The sequence below is a fragment of the Mandrillus leucophaeus genome, unplaced genomic scaffold (genome assembly GCF_000951045.1).
Source record: "Mandrillus leucophaeus isolate KB7577 unplaced genomic scaffold, Mleu.le_1.0 Scaffold447, whole genome shotgun sequence".
NCBI lineage: Eukaryota > Metazoa > Chordata > Mammalia > Primates > Cercopithecidae > Mandrillus > Mandrillus leucophaeus.
The window spans coordinates 371,478-386,547 of NW_012104776.1; the positions used below are offsets into that span (position 1 = coordinate 371,478).

The 15,070-nt window shown below is 34.7% G+C and overlaps 1 protein-coding gene across 2 annotated transcripts in view; it reads right to left on the reverse strand.

Annotated features, from left to right (window-relative positions):
• The window catches only part of UNC5C (unc-5 homolog C (C. elegans)), a 398,784-nt gene that overhangs the window by 165,288 nt on the left and 218,426 nt on the right, over window positions 1-15,070 (reverse strand). For both annotated transcript variants that reach the window (XM_011994210.1, XM_011994209.1), the window contains exon 2: window positions 8,956-9,177. In XM_011994210.1, coding sequence (XP_011849600.1) covers window positions 8,956-9,177 — 222 coding nt within the window. The remainder of the gene's footprint in view (window positions 1-8,955; window positions 9,178-15,070) is intronic.

Consider the following 15,070-nt stretch of genomic DNA (forward strand, 5'->3'; position numbering starts at 1 on the left):
AATAAATAAATAAATAAATAAATAAATAAATAAGGTTTTCTCACTACAGACCTTTCCTAAGACTTTCACATGCTAATACAGAGGTCCCCAACCCCCAGGCCACGGACCAGTACTGGAACTAGGCCACACGGCAGGAGGTGTGCAACAGGTGAGAGAGCATTACGTCCTGAGCTCTGCCTCCTGTCAGATCAGTGGCAGCATTAGATTCTCACAGGAACGCAAACCATATTGTGAACTGCACATGCAAGGGATATAGGTTGTATGCAGCTTATGAGAATCTAATGCCTGATGATCTGTCACTGTCTCCCATCACCCCCACATGGGACCGTTGCAGAAAAACAAGCTCAGGGCTCCCACTGATTCTACATTATGGTGAGTTGTATATTCATTTCATTACATATTACCATGTAATAATAATAGCAATAAAGTGCACAATAAATGTAATGCACTTGAATCATCCCTAAATCATCCCCCTACCACTTTGTGGAAAAAGTGTTTTCCATGAAAACGGTCCCTCGTGCCAAAAAGGTTGGGGACTGCTGTGCTAACATACATTTGCTATGGTCTCATTATTCATATCCCCTCAAATTCATATGTTGAAATGCTACCTCCCTAGGTGATGGTATTAGGAGGCAGGGCCTCTGGAAGGTGACTAGGCCATGGGGGCAAGTGTCATGAAGAATGGGTTACTGCTTTTATAAAAGAGACAAGGGAGGCACCCTTTGCCCCTTCTGTCATGTGAAGACACAGCAAGAAGGCACCATCTAGAAGGAAGCAGGCCCTCATCACACAACGAATCTGCTGGATATTGGATTTCCCAGCCTCCAAATCTGTGAGACATACATTTCTGTTCTTTATAAATGACCCAGGCTGTGGTATTTTGCTACAGCAGCCCAGATGGATTAAGATGACTTAGTACTTTCTCCAAAAAGGGAATATAATTACTGCAGCGTTTCCTACATTGGCTGCAGTTTTTGTTTTCTTGTTTTCCAAAATAACATCTATTAAGAACTTATAAGACACTGGTGGTTTGTTGAACACAGTTTGAGAGGAAAAACCCTATCAGCTTACTATACAAGGCATATGGTAAAGGTGAAACTATGGGACAAGGCTAGAAAGTTTGATTAGGAGCCAATTATACTGAAGACTTTGAAGATAAGATCAAGGAGGATGTGCTTTATTTCACAGACAAAGGGGAACCATTATATATTTTTAAGAAGGGGAATGACAACCACTTGGAAAAACCATTTGAACACTTGTCTTTTAGGCCTATAACTACTTGGAGAATAAACTGCTCGAAAAAAGGCCAAAATAAAGAGATGTAGGTGGCTATTTAGATAATCAAAGAGGTATATATTAAAGAGTAGAAGGGGAGTAGAAGCAAGACTTAAAACAGAAGGATGATTTGAAAATAAATTGGCAATACTTGACGATCATTTTGCTTGTTGGAGTGAAGGATGAAGCTGAGATTTTAATTTTTGGTACCCAGATGGAGAGAAAAGGTATCTGAAATAGGAATACAAAAGGAGGAGGATTTTCATTGTTCCCACTCTTGCAACAAATGGGGTCTTGAGCGAGCACAGTATACCTAAGCTGAGGTTTGATTAGAAGCAATTCACTTAAATTTATGCCCAATTATAGCTTCTCTTCATCACTTCCTTTTTTCCATTAAGGATCACTGTTTGCTAATTGGCCAAAAGGCAAAGGCCTTCAAGAATGAAAAACCAGACCCTAAACACTAGCTTATGTTATTATATTAAAGAATCACAAAGGCCTGCATGTGGAAAACCTGACACAAAGCAAGGAAGGCAAATAAAAACATGAAAAATGCACATACAGCTGACACTCTGGAGCTGTTTTTCCTGGGAAAAGAAATAATTGTATTGCATAGCTGTTTTTTTAGACTGACTGTTCTGTGTTCAGTAGTTATGCAAAACTTAGGGAGACACCAGGCACAGGGCCAACAGCAAAGTTTTTGGAAGCAGAGAGCTCTGGGTTCATATCCTGGCTGCGTCACTTCCTCATTAGGTGATTTGAGGCAAGTTTGTTTCTTTATCCTGCTGAGCCTCCGATTCCTAATTTACCAAAGGAGATTCTTAGAAATTATCTCATAAGACACTTGTGATGACTAAAGAACAGAATACATGTAAGGTGTTCGGGATAAGGCCTGGAACTTCTATTTTTGTTGTGTTGACCTCATTGATATTTTCTGCTAACTTGAGAATAATTAAAGATGAAGAAGGAAAATCTCAGGGATTATTAAAATTTCAACATAACCATGGTTTTCTAAACCTCTTTGCTTCTTCACAGAGAAAAAATATTTGCTTTTAGATGGTAGATCTTAGGTACCATGGAAACAAGAGTTGAAAAGACTTCAAGTAAATAGAAAGCGAACAGCGGAGCCCGAGTTTTTCTTAAAAATGTAACCACAAAATATTGAGTAGATCATGATTTCTATGGAATTTTGAAGGCAACATAGGCATGTATTACTGTATTACCAAATCAAGAACTTTCAAATATTGAAAATTTCTAAATGATTTATTATAAGCTGCTTTCCACTTTTCTGTTTCTTATATGTAAGAAATGCAATTGTGGTTTAAATGATGGAAAGGCAAAGAGTAATGGTAATGAATGATCTTCAGTCAGTACATTTTGTTATGATCAATGGATAGATATAATCAGTGAGTATAAATAAGTATTTGCTTCCTATTTAATGATTTCCTAATTTAAAAGAAGATCTTATGAGTTGGAGAAGAAATTTGTTTTATTTCAGTTTTATTGTCTTGCAGTTTTTAAATACGAAGTTACCTTTGATAGATATTTTATTGAATGTAAGTCAACTTTTCTTAGTCTCAAGGTAATGTAGCTTGGTTGTCACTAAATATCCTTCTAAATATGATTATAAGGCAGAGGTATGTATAAAAACAACTTGTTTGCAATGTCTCTTCTCTTTCTTATCATAGGATAACCAGGTTTGATTTTTTCCAATACTAAGAAAATTTATCTGATTTGAAATACATTTCAGGACTTAATGTATTCTAAAATTTCTTGCTATTAAGAACCAATAAATCCCCAACAATACTACAGTCAGACTTCAGTTGAGAACCAAAGTTGCAGGGCGAATCTAGCTTCAAGAAAAACCCCTCAACCCCCACCCCTAAAAACACAAATGCCTTTATTTCAGTTGCATTCACGATATTCTGATCTCACAGGAAAGCAAAAAACTTTAACATAAAAAGCCTACAAATTTCTCCACCAATATTTGTCCATATTGGGAATTTATGATAGCAGGCAAAGAGAGGCAATAAAGTGGTACGGGCTTTTGTTCAGGTTTCATTATTTATTATGAAAATAACACATTCACAGGATTGGAAAAAAAAAAAAAAACCTCAAACAATAAAAGTCCCTTTATCACCCCAGACTCTAAGGTGTCAACTGCTTGTTATATGTTTCTCCAGAAAAATTCTAATGCACCTACAAATATACATGCATCCTCTTTCTTTATACATAGAAGCATATCACACACAGTACACAGTCTTCTCTACTTTGGCTTTCATTCTAAGTTTTATCTCAGAGAGTTTTCTATAGCTTCATATATATCTGATGCAACCTCATTGTTTTAAAATGGATGATGGCCAGGTATGGTGGGCCTCTTCCCCTGTAGCTCCAGTGATATGGTCAGGAGGAAGGGAAATACTGAGTTGAAGAGGGCAGCTCCCCAGCAAAGGCACCACCCTCAAGCCTGGAAACTACAGCCCCCTGTTTTCCTGCCCAAGTTACCTTTTTAGCCTGCCCTGCCCCTCTACCCTGTGCTCCCATAAGCCCCAGACCTTAGCTGGCAGAGAGACAAGCAGCTGAACGTCGAGAGAAGCAACTGAGCATCGGAGACTACAGATAGACGCAGTATAACTTCTGACTGCATGGCTTTGGAGAGGAGGAGCCTGGCCGCAGATGGCCGGGCTTCACGGAAAGATCACCTTCTTCCCATTATCATCCTCTTTCCAGCTCCCTTTCTGCTGAGAGCCACTTCCACCGCTTAATAAAATCCTCCGCGTTCATCACCTTTCAAACTGTTCCTGTGACCTGATTCTTCCTTAATGCTGAAAAATAATTCAGGACACACTGGGTGCAGGGACCCAAAAAGGCTGTCACGATGACTCTTCACGGAGCTGTTAACGTTTAAGGCATCTGTGGAGGCAAAGCTAAAAGAGCACTGTTTATAACACGTGCCCTCTGGGGCTCCAGAGCTCTGTCACAGGCAACTTCCAGTCACTGCTGCAGGCTGGTAAAGGGTTCCTTCCTGCTGGAGCCCAAAGGCACTCGCCCCAGCTCCTGCACCCCCTCACCTGCACGCTCCTCCTCTCAAAAGGTGTTTGAGTGTAGCTTAAAGAGTAAATGAGCCATACCCCTGTTGCAAGCCCCAGAAGTGGTCGAGGGAACTCTCCTGTTTCACCAGTGCATTGGGAGGCTAAGGCAGCAGGATCGCTTGAGCACAGGAGTTTGGAGACCAGCCTGGGCAATATAGCAAGACCCCATCTCTACAAAAAATGAAAAATTAGCCAGGCATGGTAGTGTGCCTGTAGTTGTAGCTATTTGGGAGGCTGAGGTGGGAGGATCATTTGAGCCCAGGAGTTTAAAGCTTGCAGTGAGCTATGATCATGTCACTGCATTCCAGTCTGGGAGACAGAGGAAGACCCTGTTTCCAAAAAAATAAAAAATAAATTTAAAAGTATCACAGTAGGGATAAACAGTCCCTGATATGCAACTGCAACAAAGGTTCAATGGCCAACCTTTGTGCACATTTGGAATTATATTTCAGATAGTTTCTAGGTTTGTAACTACTCAGTAGAAGCTATATACCTTTCAATATTGAAGGTATTTTCAAATTGGCCTTCAAAAAGATTGTATCAATTTAAACACCCATCAACAAATTATGCCTTTAATCAACACCATATGTTAACAAACGTTTTGATCCTGATGACATCTCCTTAGATACTTAATTACCATTTACACTGCTGTTCCTGTATCTTGTTGTGTCAACAACTCTGCTCAATTTTCTATTGGGTTGCTGATCTTTTCTTTAAATATAGTTTTGAGCTATTTATATATTTATAAAATTAGCCTGTTGGCTAATAGATAGCCACAGATACTATAACTAGTTTTTAATTCTGTCTCTTGGTTTTGTTTGTGGTTTTCTTACTTTGGATATTCATGTTTAATGATGCCTTCCTGTAAGACTTATAGATTGTATGTCCCGATTTAAAAGACTATGCTCACCACTGAAACCAACCAACCAACTGCCAAATTTTCTCCTAATGATGATGGTGATGGTGGCGATGATGATGATGATTTTAAGCCCCAACATCTAGCATTTATTTTGTTCTAAAGAATGAGATAGTTTCAGGTTTTCTTTATTATTTTTCAATTTGAACTTTCTATCTTGTTTTATGAAATAATTTACGGAATAAACTATTTTCCTCACTGGTTAAAAAACTGATCTTTATTACATTCTAGGTAATGTAATAGGTACAAATGCCTTAGGTGTTTGTTTCTTGATCTCTATTTTAATCCATTAATCTGTATGTTTTATCCTCTGCTAAGATCAAACTCTTTTAACTTCTTTAGCATTATATTTATAATGAGCTGGGTCTTTCTCATTACTCTACTATTTAAGAATTCTCTCAGCTATTTTCCCAAATTATTTTTAATAAAATGATGGTGACATTACAGATTCATTTATAAGTATTAGACATTTAAACATATTTGACCTTTCCATTCAAGAATAATGTGTGTTTCCTTAATGTAAGTCATGATATCTTTTTGTCTCTAAGTAGGATTTTTAAATTTCCTTTAAAAAATTCTGCAAAATTTTTGTTAAGTATATACCTACATGTTTTCTTTTACATAGCTATTCTAAATGACATCTTTTACTGCATTTTAATTTGAATTGGCTGTCTGTACATAGGAAAGTTGGTTGTTTATACAAATTTTTTATCAGCTATTTTCTCTATTCTCTTGATTAAAAAATTTTTTTTCTTTTAAAATGCATACATTTTCCAGGAGCACAAAATCACATAATTTGTCATAAATGATGATTTTCCACTTTCTTTACTATTTTTGTACCTCTTCATTACTTGTGTTGTCTAATGGCACTGGCTGGTAGATTAGAATAATACCAGTTAATAATGGTATCTGTGGGCATCTTTGTCTTTTTCCTAACTTCATTCTTTTTATTTGTAGTAAGTTATGGGATATAAGTATAATTTGTTGCATGAATAGATTACATAGTGGTAAAGTCAGGGCTTTTGGAGGTATCCATCACCGGAATAACATACACTGTACCCATTAAGTAATTTCTCATCACTTACCCCCTCACCCATCTGCACCCTTCTGAGTCTCCATTGTCTATCATTCCACACTCAACATCCATGTGTACAGATTATTTAGCTCTCACAAGTGAGAATATGTGGCATTTATTAATATATTTCTGGGTCTGAGTTACTTCACTTAACATAATGGCCTCCAGTTCCATCCATGTTGCTGCAAAAGACATGGTTTCAGTCTTTTTTATGGATGAATAGTATTCTATTGTTTGTGTATACCACATTTTCTTTATCTGATTATCCACTGATGGACACTTGGGTTGATTCCCTATCTTTGCTATTGTGAATAGAGCTATGAAAAATATATGAGTGCAGGTATCTTTTTGATGTAATGATTTCTCTTCCTTTGGGTAGGTACCAAGTAGTGGGATTGTTGGATTAAATGGTGTGCTATTTTTAATTCTCTGAGAAATCTCCATACTGTTTTCCATAGAGGTTGTACTAATTTACATTCCCACCAAGTTTTTCCTAACTTTAAAGGTAATACTTACATGAGTCTAGTATGTTAGCTTTTGGCTGGATGCTGGCTTTTTTTTTTTTTTTTGTAAAGTTTTGGATGAAAATGAAAGCTCCCAATAAAGCTATATTGTATTTCACTCCATTCCTGAATCTCAGGAGAACTGAGAAAGTATTGAATTTCCTAAATCATCCCTTAGTTCTCATCTGTCTCTCCTGAATTTGAAGGAAAACATGCAAACTATTTTAGTTTATAGTTAATTTAAAAGGTAGTCTTAATCATTGATGTATATAATATTAACTAATTTTGTGTAGAATTATTAAAAATAGGGGTTTCACAGAAAGGAAGTCTCTCTCAATATATGTGTATAAGTGTGTGTGGGTGTGTTACCAACATAGCATGAGATTGTTAGAAGCATTCAATATTAGAATAGTTTTGTTTCTATTTATAATCTTCCTATATAGGCATTTCATTATTTTAGTAAAGATAAGCCTGAATATGTTGTGACATATTTGAGCTTTTGTGATTTCTTTCTCTTTCCTTTTATCATTAAAGCTTATTTGTTTGAAATCTGTACAAATATGTGAGCTGAAACAAATACAACTCAATCCACTTGAGATTTTGAAGACATCTGGTGGAGTTATTTTCTGAGTAATTAGACCAAGAGGTGGGACAATTCCCTGAAGTAAGCTACCCTACAATTGGATACCCAGTTGTATCTGCAGTCATCAGCTTGCATTCAGTGAGCATATTGATTCACAAATTGACAAGCAATTATGTAGAGTTGCCACCTGATTTTCCAAAGACCATTTATGTTATAAAGAATATGCCCCACATGCTTTTTAAAAAGTTGCCTCTTCTCAGTCCTCTCATAGTCAGTTCTGTTTCTTTATGTTCTGTCACCTCAATATGCTATTTACTTTGTTGCAGACCTTGAAAGTAGAAAGTAGAGCCCTCAAGTGCTGATCTCTACTTGTCTCTGGTTAATCCAACACTTGGGCACAAATATGAATTATTTACAATTTGGATTTTGAACATGTGTATCCATTTTGGTATAGAAAGACATCTATGAAGGATAACAAAGATATTTAAATGCTTCAATTTTTGTCATGCTTGATATTCTTTGGCTTGAAAACATTGAACAATAAAGTATTAATACTTAAATATATGTCAACATTACAAAATCATAAGTCTGGAAGATATCTGAAAGTTCAAAGAGTTATTCTCTCTACTGGAGAGCAAAAACACTTATACTACCATGGAAAGATATATATGTTTCCAATTTAAAAGAACTCCAGGAGATTCCACAACCACCTTAACTTATCCATTGTGTAGCAGAAAATTCCTATCAAGAAAGTTTCCTTTATATCTAATTGAAATCCCACAGGTTATTAGAATCTACTTCATCCTTTCTTTGCCTTTAGTATTTTATCTTTAAAGATGGTATTTACAGAGCAACAAAGTCAGGAGTTTTAACCATGCCGCAGCAAAGATAATCAGATCAAGACCCTCTGAGAAAGGGCTACAATTACCATTTCTTCTGTTCATGGATCCTACACTATCACTGTTCTGAATCACCTTTAATTTAATTTTAGATAAGAGTTAGGAAGTTAGGATTCACTTTTGGATGTAAATTATGAGTATAAGATACTTTGAATCTACGACATTTACAAATCCTTAACAAATATAAGGGCAAACTACGGACATGGATTAACATTAGACAGTAATGTAAACACGTTCAATTCATCCTAGTTAAAAATGCTTCCCAGATCTCAGGCTATTTAGATCTGACTACCACGCAAGTGCAATTCAAGAATATTATTTGCTAGGGCATTTAACATTGTCAGTCTATTCATTTGCATTATTTATCTTCTTAAGTATGAACCATATTTTAATCTCATGTAGTCCAATGGGAATCAAGTCAAGATTTATTCACACCATTTTACTTTTCAACACATGAAACAAGATCACCAAATCTTAACCAACCAATTCAAAACTTTTGTCAAAGAATAACTCCATTTTCCATTCTACTAATTGAAATTATAGTATGGCCCCAGGCTAGAGTAGTGAGTAACTGAATCTTGAACTGTAATGCAAATGCAATGGAAAACTCACCGGAAGTTTCATCTACTCTTTCATCTACTATGTGGTCCTTCTGATGAACCCATTCACTATTACACTTGAAATAGATCTGGGTGGCAGGGCTGGCTTTACAGTACAGGTTCACAGGCTTATTCTTCACAATATAAGCTTCTTCAGGCTCAATAAGGAAATGTGGCAGAGGCTCAGGTGGATCAGAAGGAAAAGTTTCTGGGAGTTCATGAAAAAAGTCGTCGTCTGAGAAACAAGAAGAAAGTGGAAAATGGTTAACACATTGTAACAACTTGCCTTTTATTTACTAGTTGTGTAAAAATAATGACTTATAAATGCAGTAATTAAGGGATTTGAATGCCTGCTGTGTGTTAGGCAGTATGTTAGATCTATTGACTGGTCGTTTAACTAAGGATATGGATTATTATTCCCATTTCTATACACAGCAAAACTCAACATCAGGGAGGATAAATAAGTTGCCCTGAGCACACAGGTAGTAAATAGCAGAGCTGAAACTGGAATTCATGTGTATCTCAATTAAAAACCATGATCTTCCCAATGTATCACTACATTTCCTATTATACAGTGTCACCCTTGAGAGCAGACAAAAGCAAGAGCAACTTCATTAGAAACATTTCTTTGAAAAGCATAAAGCTCATAGATAAAGCTTACATCCTTTGCAAGGAGATGAGCAGAAATATTAGAAACTTTAATTAAAGATCTTTACATTCAAACTCAAATCTGTTGTTATTTTCAAAAGATGTCATTGTGTGAAATATTCATTCAATCCAAAATTTAAAAACCACTTTAGATAATTTGCACACTTTGAGATACATTTTAAACCTGGATTCTGCATGATTCAAAATAAAAAAGTAATAATAAAAGTGCTTTGTATAATAAAACCTATTCTTGTGTTGTACAAAAGTCAAGGTAAAAACAGTCTTTTCAATACACCATAAATAAGTTCAGCCTAATAATAATCTTCCAACTGGGACAGAGGAAAACAAAGCTATTACTAATTCCCCAAATTGGCTACAAACACATCATGTGAAAACTCTGATGTCAAAATTAAAAATTTTTACAAGTTATTTAAATGTACTTTTTATTCAGTAGTAAATATAGAGTATGGTATTGATACTTAAAGGCTGGTTGCTCACATGTTGTCTTGAAAGTCATTTTATTTCTCCTTCAGTTGTTGCCCTGTGTTGGAAGATAGCCATTGGTATAGTGGACATCTATCTGTCCACTAAGAAAATTGGCTTGGAACTTTTTTCATTCAAGTCATAAGATAGCTGTCAAATAGTAATGATGTCTGGTCTCTGCTAATCTATTTTGCAGTAAAAATTGACTTCACTTGCATCACTGGACAAAACTAGCATTCAAAGCTGCCCACAGTAGTAAATTTATGACACTGAAATGTAAATGTTGTTTCCTATACCTAGATATTTTTTCTCACTTTACCTCCTTAATTTGCTTTCTTTTGGCAGGGCATCACTTCCAGTTTTTCCATTGTTGAACATCAAGGACAAAAATTGTCAGCTTACTAAAGAATAACCTTGTTTCCATCAATTGCAGCTCCTTTAGTCAATATGCAAGAACATTCAAGACTGCTTAAATAAACATAGCTCAGAAAGGCAAAGGGATGAGGAACTGAACTATTGACAAATCCATCAGCATGAAACTGATGTCTTGAAGGTCTTATCCAATTCTTTTTCTAAAGCACTTATTGTTATATGTGATGATGGACAGTGCTGATAATCAAAAAAGCTCCAAAAAACATGACTCAAATTCTATAGAAGTTAGCTATTGTTTTTAATTATTACTATTCATGAAGGCGGTCAACTAGATTTTATTTTTTAACTATGTTTGTACACACAAAAACATGTGAATGTATTTAATAACTATATTTATTTAAGCACGCAAAGTATAATAAATCTTTCAGCCATTGTTTCAGAAGGTAAAACTTGAAAAGGAATGATTGCAAGATATAGATGATTGTATACAACCTTACCTTATTAAGTAATATAGCAAAAGTATTTATATGTTCACATGCTAGAGAAAAACTTTACAGGCACTAAAAACTGATTACTCTGCCTTGCCAAAGCATATATGTCTTTCTTCTGATTATTTTATTGTAAACTACTGAAAAGACAAATGGAAGCAAAAAAGTCACACATTTTAAAGTCAAAAGCAGCTCTGTTAAGCGCTGGGAAGAAAGTAGTAACAATATATTTAGACAATGTATGGGCAAACTAACTTTGTATTTCCTTAACTTTGACTTTTAAGACAACATGATCAAAACAAGTAAAGAGAAATGAACCTATATCTTCGTTTGAGGTTTCACACAGTATTGATTTTTCAAGACGTTTGTTAACACTTGAAAATACAACTTATTAAGGAAAATTTCTATCATTAGATATGTTTTAATTTAATAAATCCAGTTTTTCTTTTACACATCATTATAGTTTCAGCAGAACCAATCTCTTAAAAGTTGATCTAGAGAGATGCCTTGGCCAACCCCAGCATATTAGTTTATTAAGATTTCCTATAATATTCACAAAGTAAATTCAAGCCTATGCCCTGGATGAATTCCTGTTACAGGCAATATGGCATATCACTTCTATTACTCAATTCAGTTGTTGAGAATGATATTAATATAGAAACTTCAAGATCTTGGGTTAGTAGATACATACAGCGGGACAGATATGATAAAATGCAAATAAGCTGATTATCAGGAGGCTCACCACTGTTGTGAAACCCTCACCTTCTCCACATACAATATATGACCTGGGTACCTTACTCAACCATGGAAGTTGGTCCCACCATCAAGTTAAACATGCTAAAAGAACACTTTCTGATTCTTGCTCCATACAAAACTGTTAAGTTTCAGCATTAATTCTCAGATACAGTGTTATTTTAGAAATCATCTTTTTTATGAAACTATATCCTAACTGTTTTCTTTTCTAGAGAAAGTTTTGAAAATCAAACAACCAAGCCAATTCTCTTCAACTAAAATAATAGATGAAAACTTATTTAAACATCCAGCATGGCTATAGCTACATGTATTTAAAGACAAAAAGTGATCAGCTACAAATACCATTTATCCTACATGAATATTTAGCTCCTCTGTGCAATGCATTTGCCAGTCATACAAGTGGAGGAATCTACTTTTCAATTTTGTAATTCGTTTTATAAGACTATTACCAATTTTCAAAAAACTAGAAATATATAACAAATGCTTAACACTAGAAATGAAACTCTTTGAAAGCAGGGGCTATATTGTTTTCATTTTCATTTTCCATAAGTCTAGCACATTATATGGGGTCAATAAAAATCTTACAAATGCATGAATATTATACTAATGGCAACTTTGGTCATTTCTAAGAGATTCACAGAGGATTTTAGAGTTTATAGTGCCTCAGATTCATTTACAATGATAAGATGTTTTAACAATAGAAATATCTACAAACAGGACTGGCTACAAAATTTGTGTGGCCCAACACAGAATGAAAATTCAGGATCCCTGGTTAAAAGTTTATTAAGATTTCTGAGATGGTGACAGCAGAACATTAAACCAAACACTGGTCCTGTGTGACAGCCAGCCCTGTCTACAAATGTCAGTTAAATGAGCATGTCACTTCATGGAAAGTCTGAAAAATGAAATTGCATCTTTATTATTGGATATTCATTTTGGAACTTAGTTTGTTTTTCCCAGCTTCTTGTGGTAATTAGATATTTTCTAAAGGAAAACATAATTGTTCAGACTGAGAATCTCAGGCTCGTATCAATTCTCTAAGCAAGTGTATTTGCAATGGTGTGCAAGGGAAGGTGTGTGACTTTATGTGTTTGTGGCCTTCCTTTGGATGATCCCTAGTGCCCATCAAAGGGCCTCTGATCCAAAATAAGTAAAATCCTGCCATGCTAAAATTTTTACTTTTTCAGGGCATTAAAGGACTGCTGAACCCATGGGGATAAGAAAGTTTGTGATTCCACCCTGAGGTGGTAGACTGTTTACTGAGATCAGTACCTTTCATGCAATTCATATTACCATACTAGAAAAAAAACCCACATAACAAAATAATTAAAAAGCCCAGCTTTATGATACTATTAAGGTCATGCTGCAAAACTTGAAGCTATAAAAAAAATTGATTTTTTTTTCTTCAAGGACATCAGTGAGTACATCCTCTTACCACTTTATTTCTTAATATAAATATCTGAAGGAGTGATATTAGGGTGATAATAGGAATTCAGTCTGTGAACAGTAACTTCAGACTGTGAACTTATTTCTGGCAACATGCCACAGGTATCCCAAATTATTACATTTTCTATAAATGCACACCTCGGCTGCTGGTATTGACCGTGTTGTGCTATCTGGGCAAAATGACTTGATTAATTAAGTTGTGAAACAAGTTTTGTACTTGTAGTTCATTCAAATTAACAAGGTAAATTTCCAGAGTTGCTTTTGTTCTGTACATTGAATTCGGTGTTAATTTAACGCTTTTTTGATTTAGATGTAATGTTATTATTCCTTTTACCCTCCTCCGATATTTGACTTAATTTTCCACTTTCTACTATTACTCAATACTGACATTCCAACAGTAGTACCATTTTTATCTTGATATCAATAAATCTCAGTATTTCCTTTTTTCTGTTATCTCACATAGGCTTTTGCTTTTTCATTTACATCCAAGAAGAGAAAGCTTTTCACCATATATTATTTTTATAGACTTTCATTCCACCTAATTCTTCACCGGAAAATATTATGCTATGAACATCAATCTGGGGAGCTTTAGGTTGCTGGTTTTATTGCTATATATCAAGCCTTAATTTTCATCAACTTAATACATAAGTTTCTATATTTCTGAATCATAAGACTTAAACTATTATTGCTTATATCATAAAATATAGGACCATTATCTCTTTGTCTGAGACTTAAAGTGTATTCTTCTGAAATGGAATTTACTTCCAAGTGATTCGAGAGCAATTTAAAATGAATGACTGCAAAGCTAATTTTATCTGCATTTGGCTACCCATCCATCAGAGAGATAATTCATGATATATTACAACAAAAGGCAGCTGGAATTAACTATTTGAATGAGACTCCAGCTTATTTTTAATATTTTGATTAAAATATCCTCAGGAAGACAAAGACTATGGTCTATATTTCAAGCAATATATTAATGGATTCATCATTTAAATTCAAGTTGTTGAATACATAATGCCTTAAATGTATTACACAACTTGGAAGTACTGAATGATTTCTAACTTCAAAACAAACTTTCTTTTGTTTTTAAAGAAATACTTGCCAAATCATGCCCATACATTAGTAATAACAATATACAGCTAATGTGCTAGTCGATAGCCACTTAACCCTGAAAAAGAGGCACCTTTTTCTGCCTGCTTAAGCCTTCATGATCTCTGACTTTTATTAATTAATCTATCCTCCTAAGTGTTTTCCTGCCTATCATCTCTACCTCTGCCATGTAGTCTATGGTGTGCTCTTAGAAAACATTTTCACAAAAACAACTTTACCACCTTTTTCAAGTAATTTAATAAATGTAATATAATGTTTTTTGCAAAATAAAATTTTTGCTTACCAGATTAGCTAAAAAATACTGAATGATTGATGAGGAGGTGAAAAAATGTACAATTGCATATACTGGCTGGAGTGTAAATGGGTATCACAGAAGATATAATTTGACAATATAAGTAAAAATTGAGTCTCTGCATATCTCCAAATAAGCTATCCCACTTATTGGAATCCATATTACAGACAGAATGACATGAAAATATAAATACATATGTACAAAGATGTTCACTGCAGCATTATTTGTCTGAAGAATATCCGATATATTACAAAAAAAGGCAGCTGGAATTACTCATTTGAATAAAACTGAGAACAACTGACCACCAAATGAGGAATGGTTAAATAATTTCTGAAACATCCAAGCAAAAGTATGCTGCCTGGCCAATAAAAATAAGAAAGTGGATTTGTATGTGTTGACCTAGAAGGGCAAGCAAATAAAACAAGTTTTTGGCCAGTTTGTATAGAATTATACCACTTTTTGTAAGAAAGAGAGAAAGAGAAAGAAAGAAAGAAAGAAAGAAAGAAAGAAAGAAAGAAAGAAAGAAAGAAAGA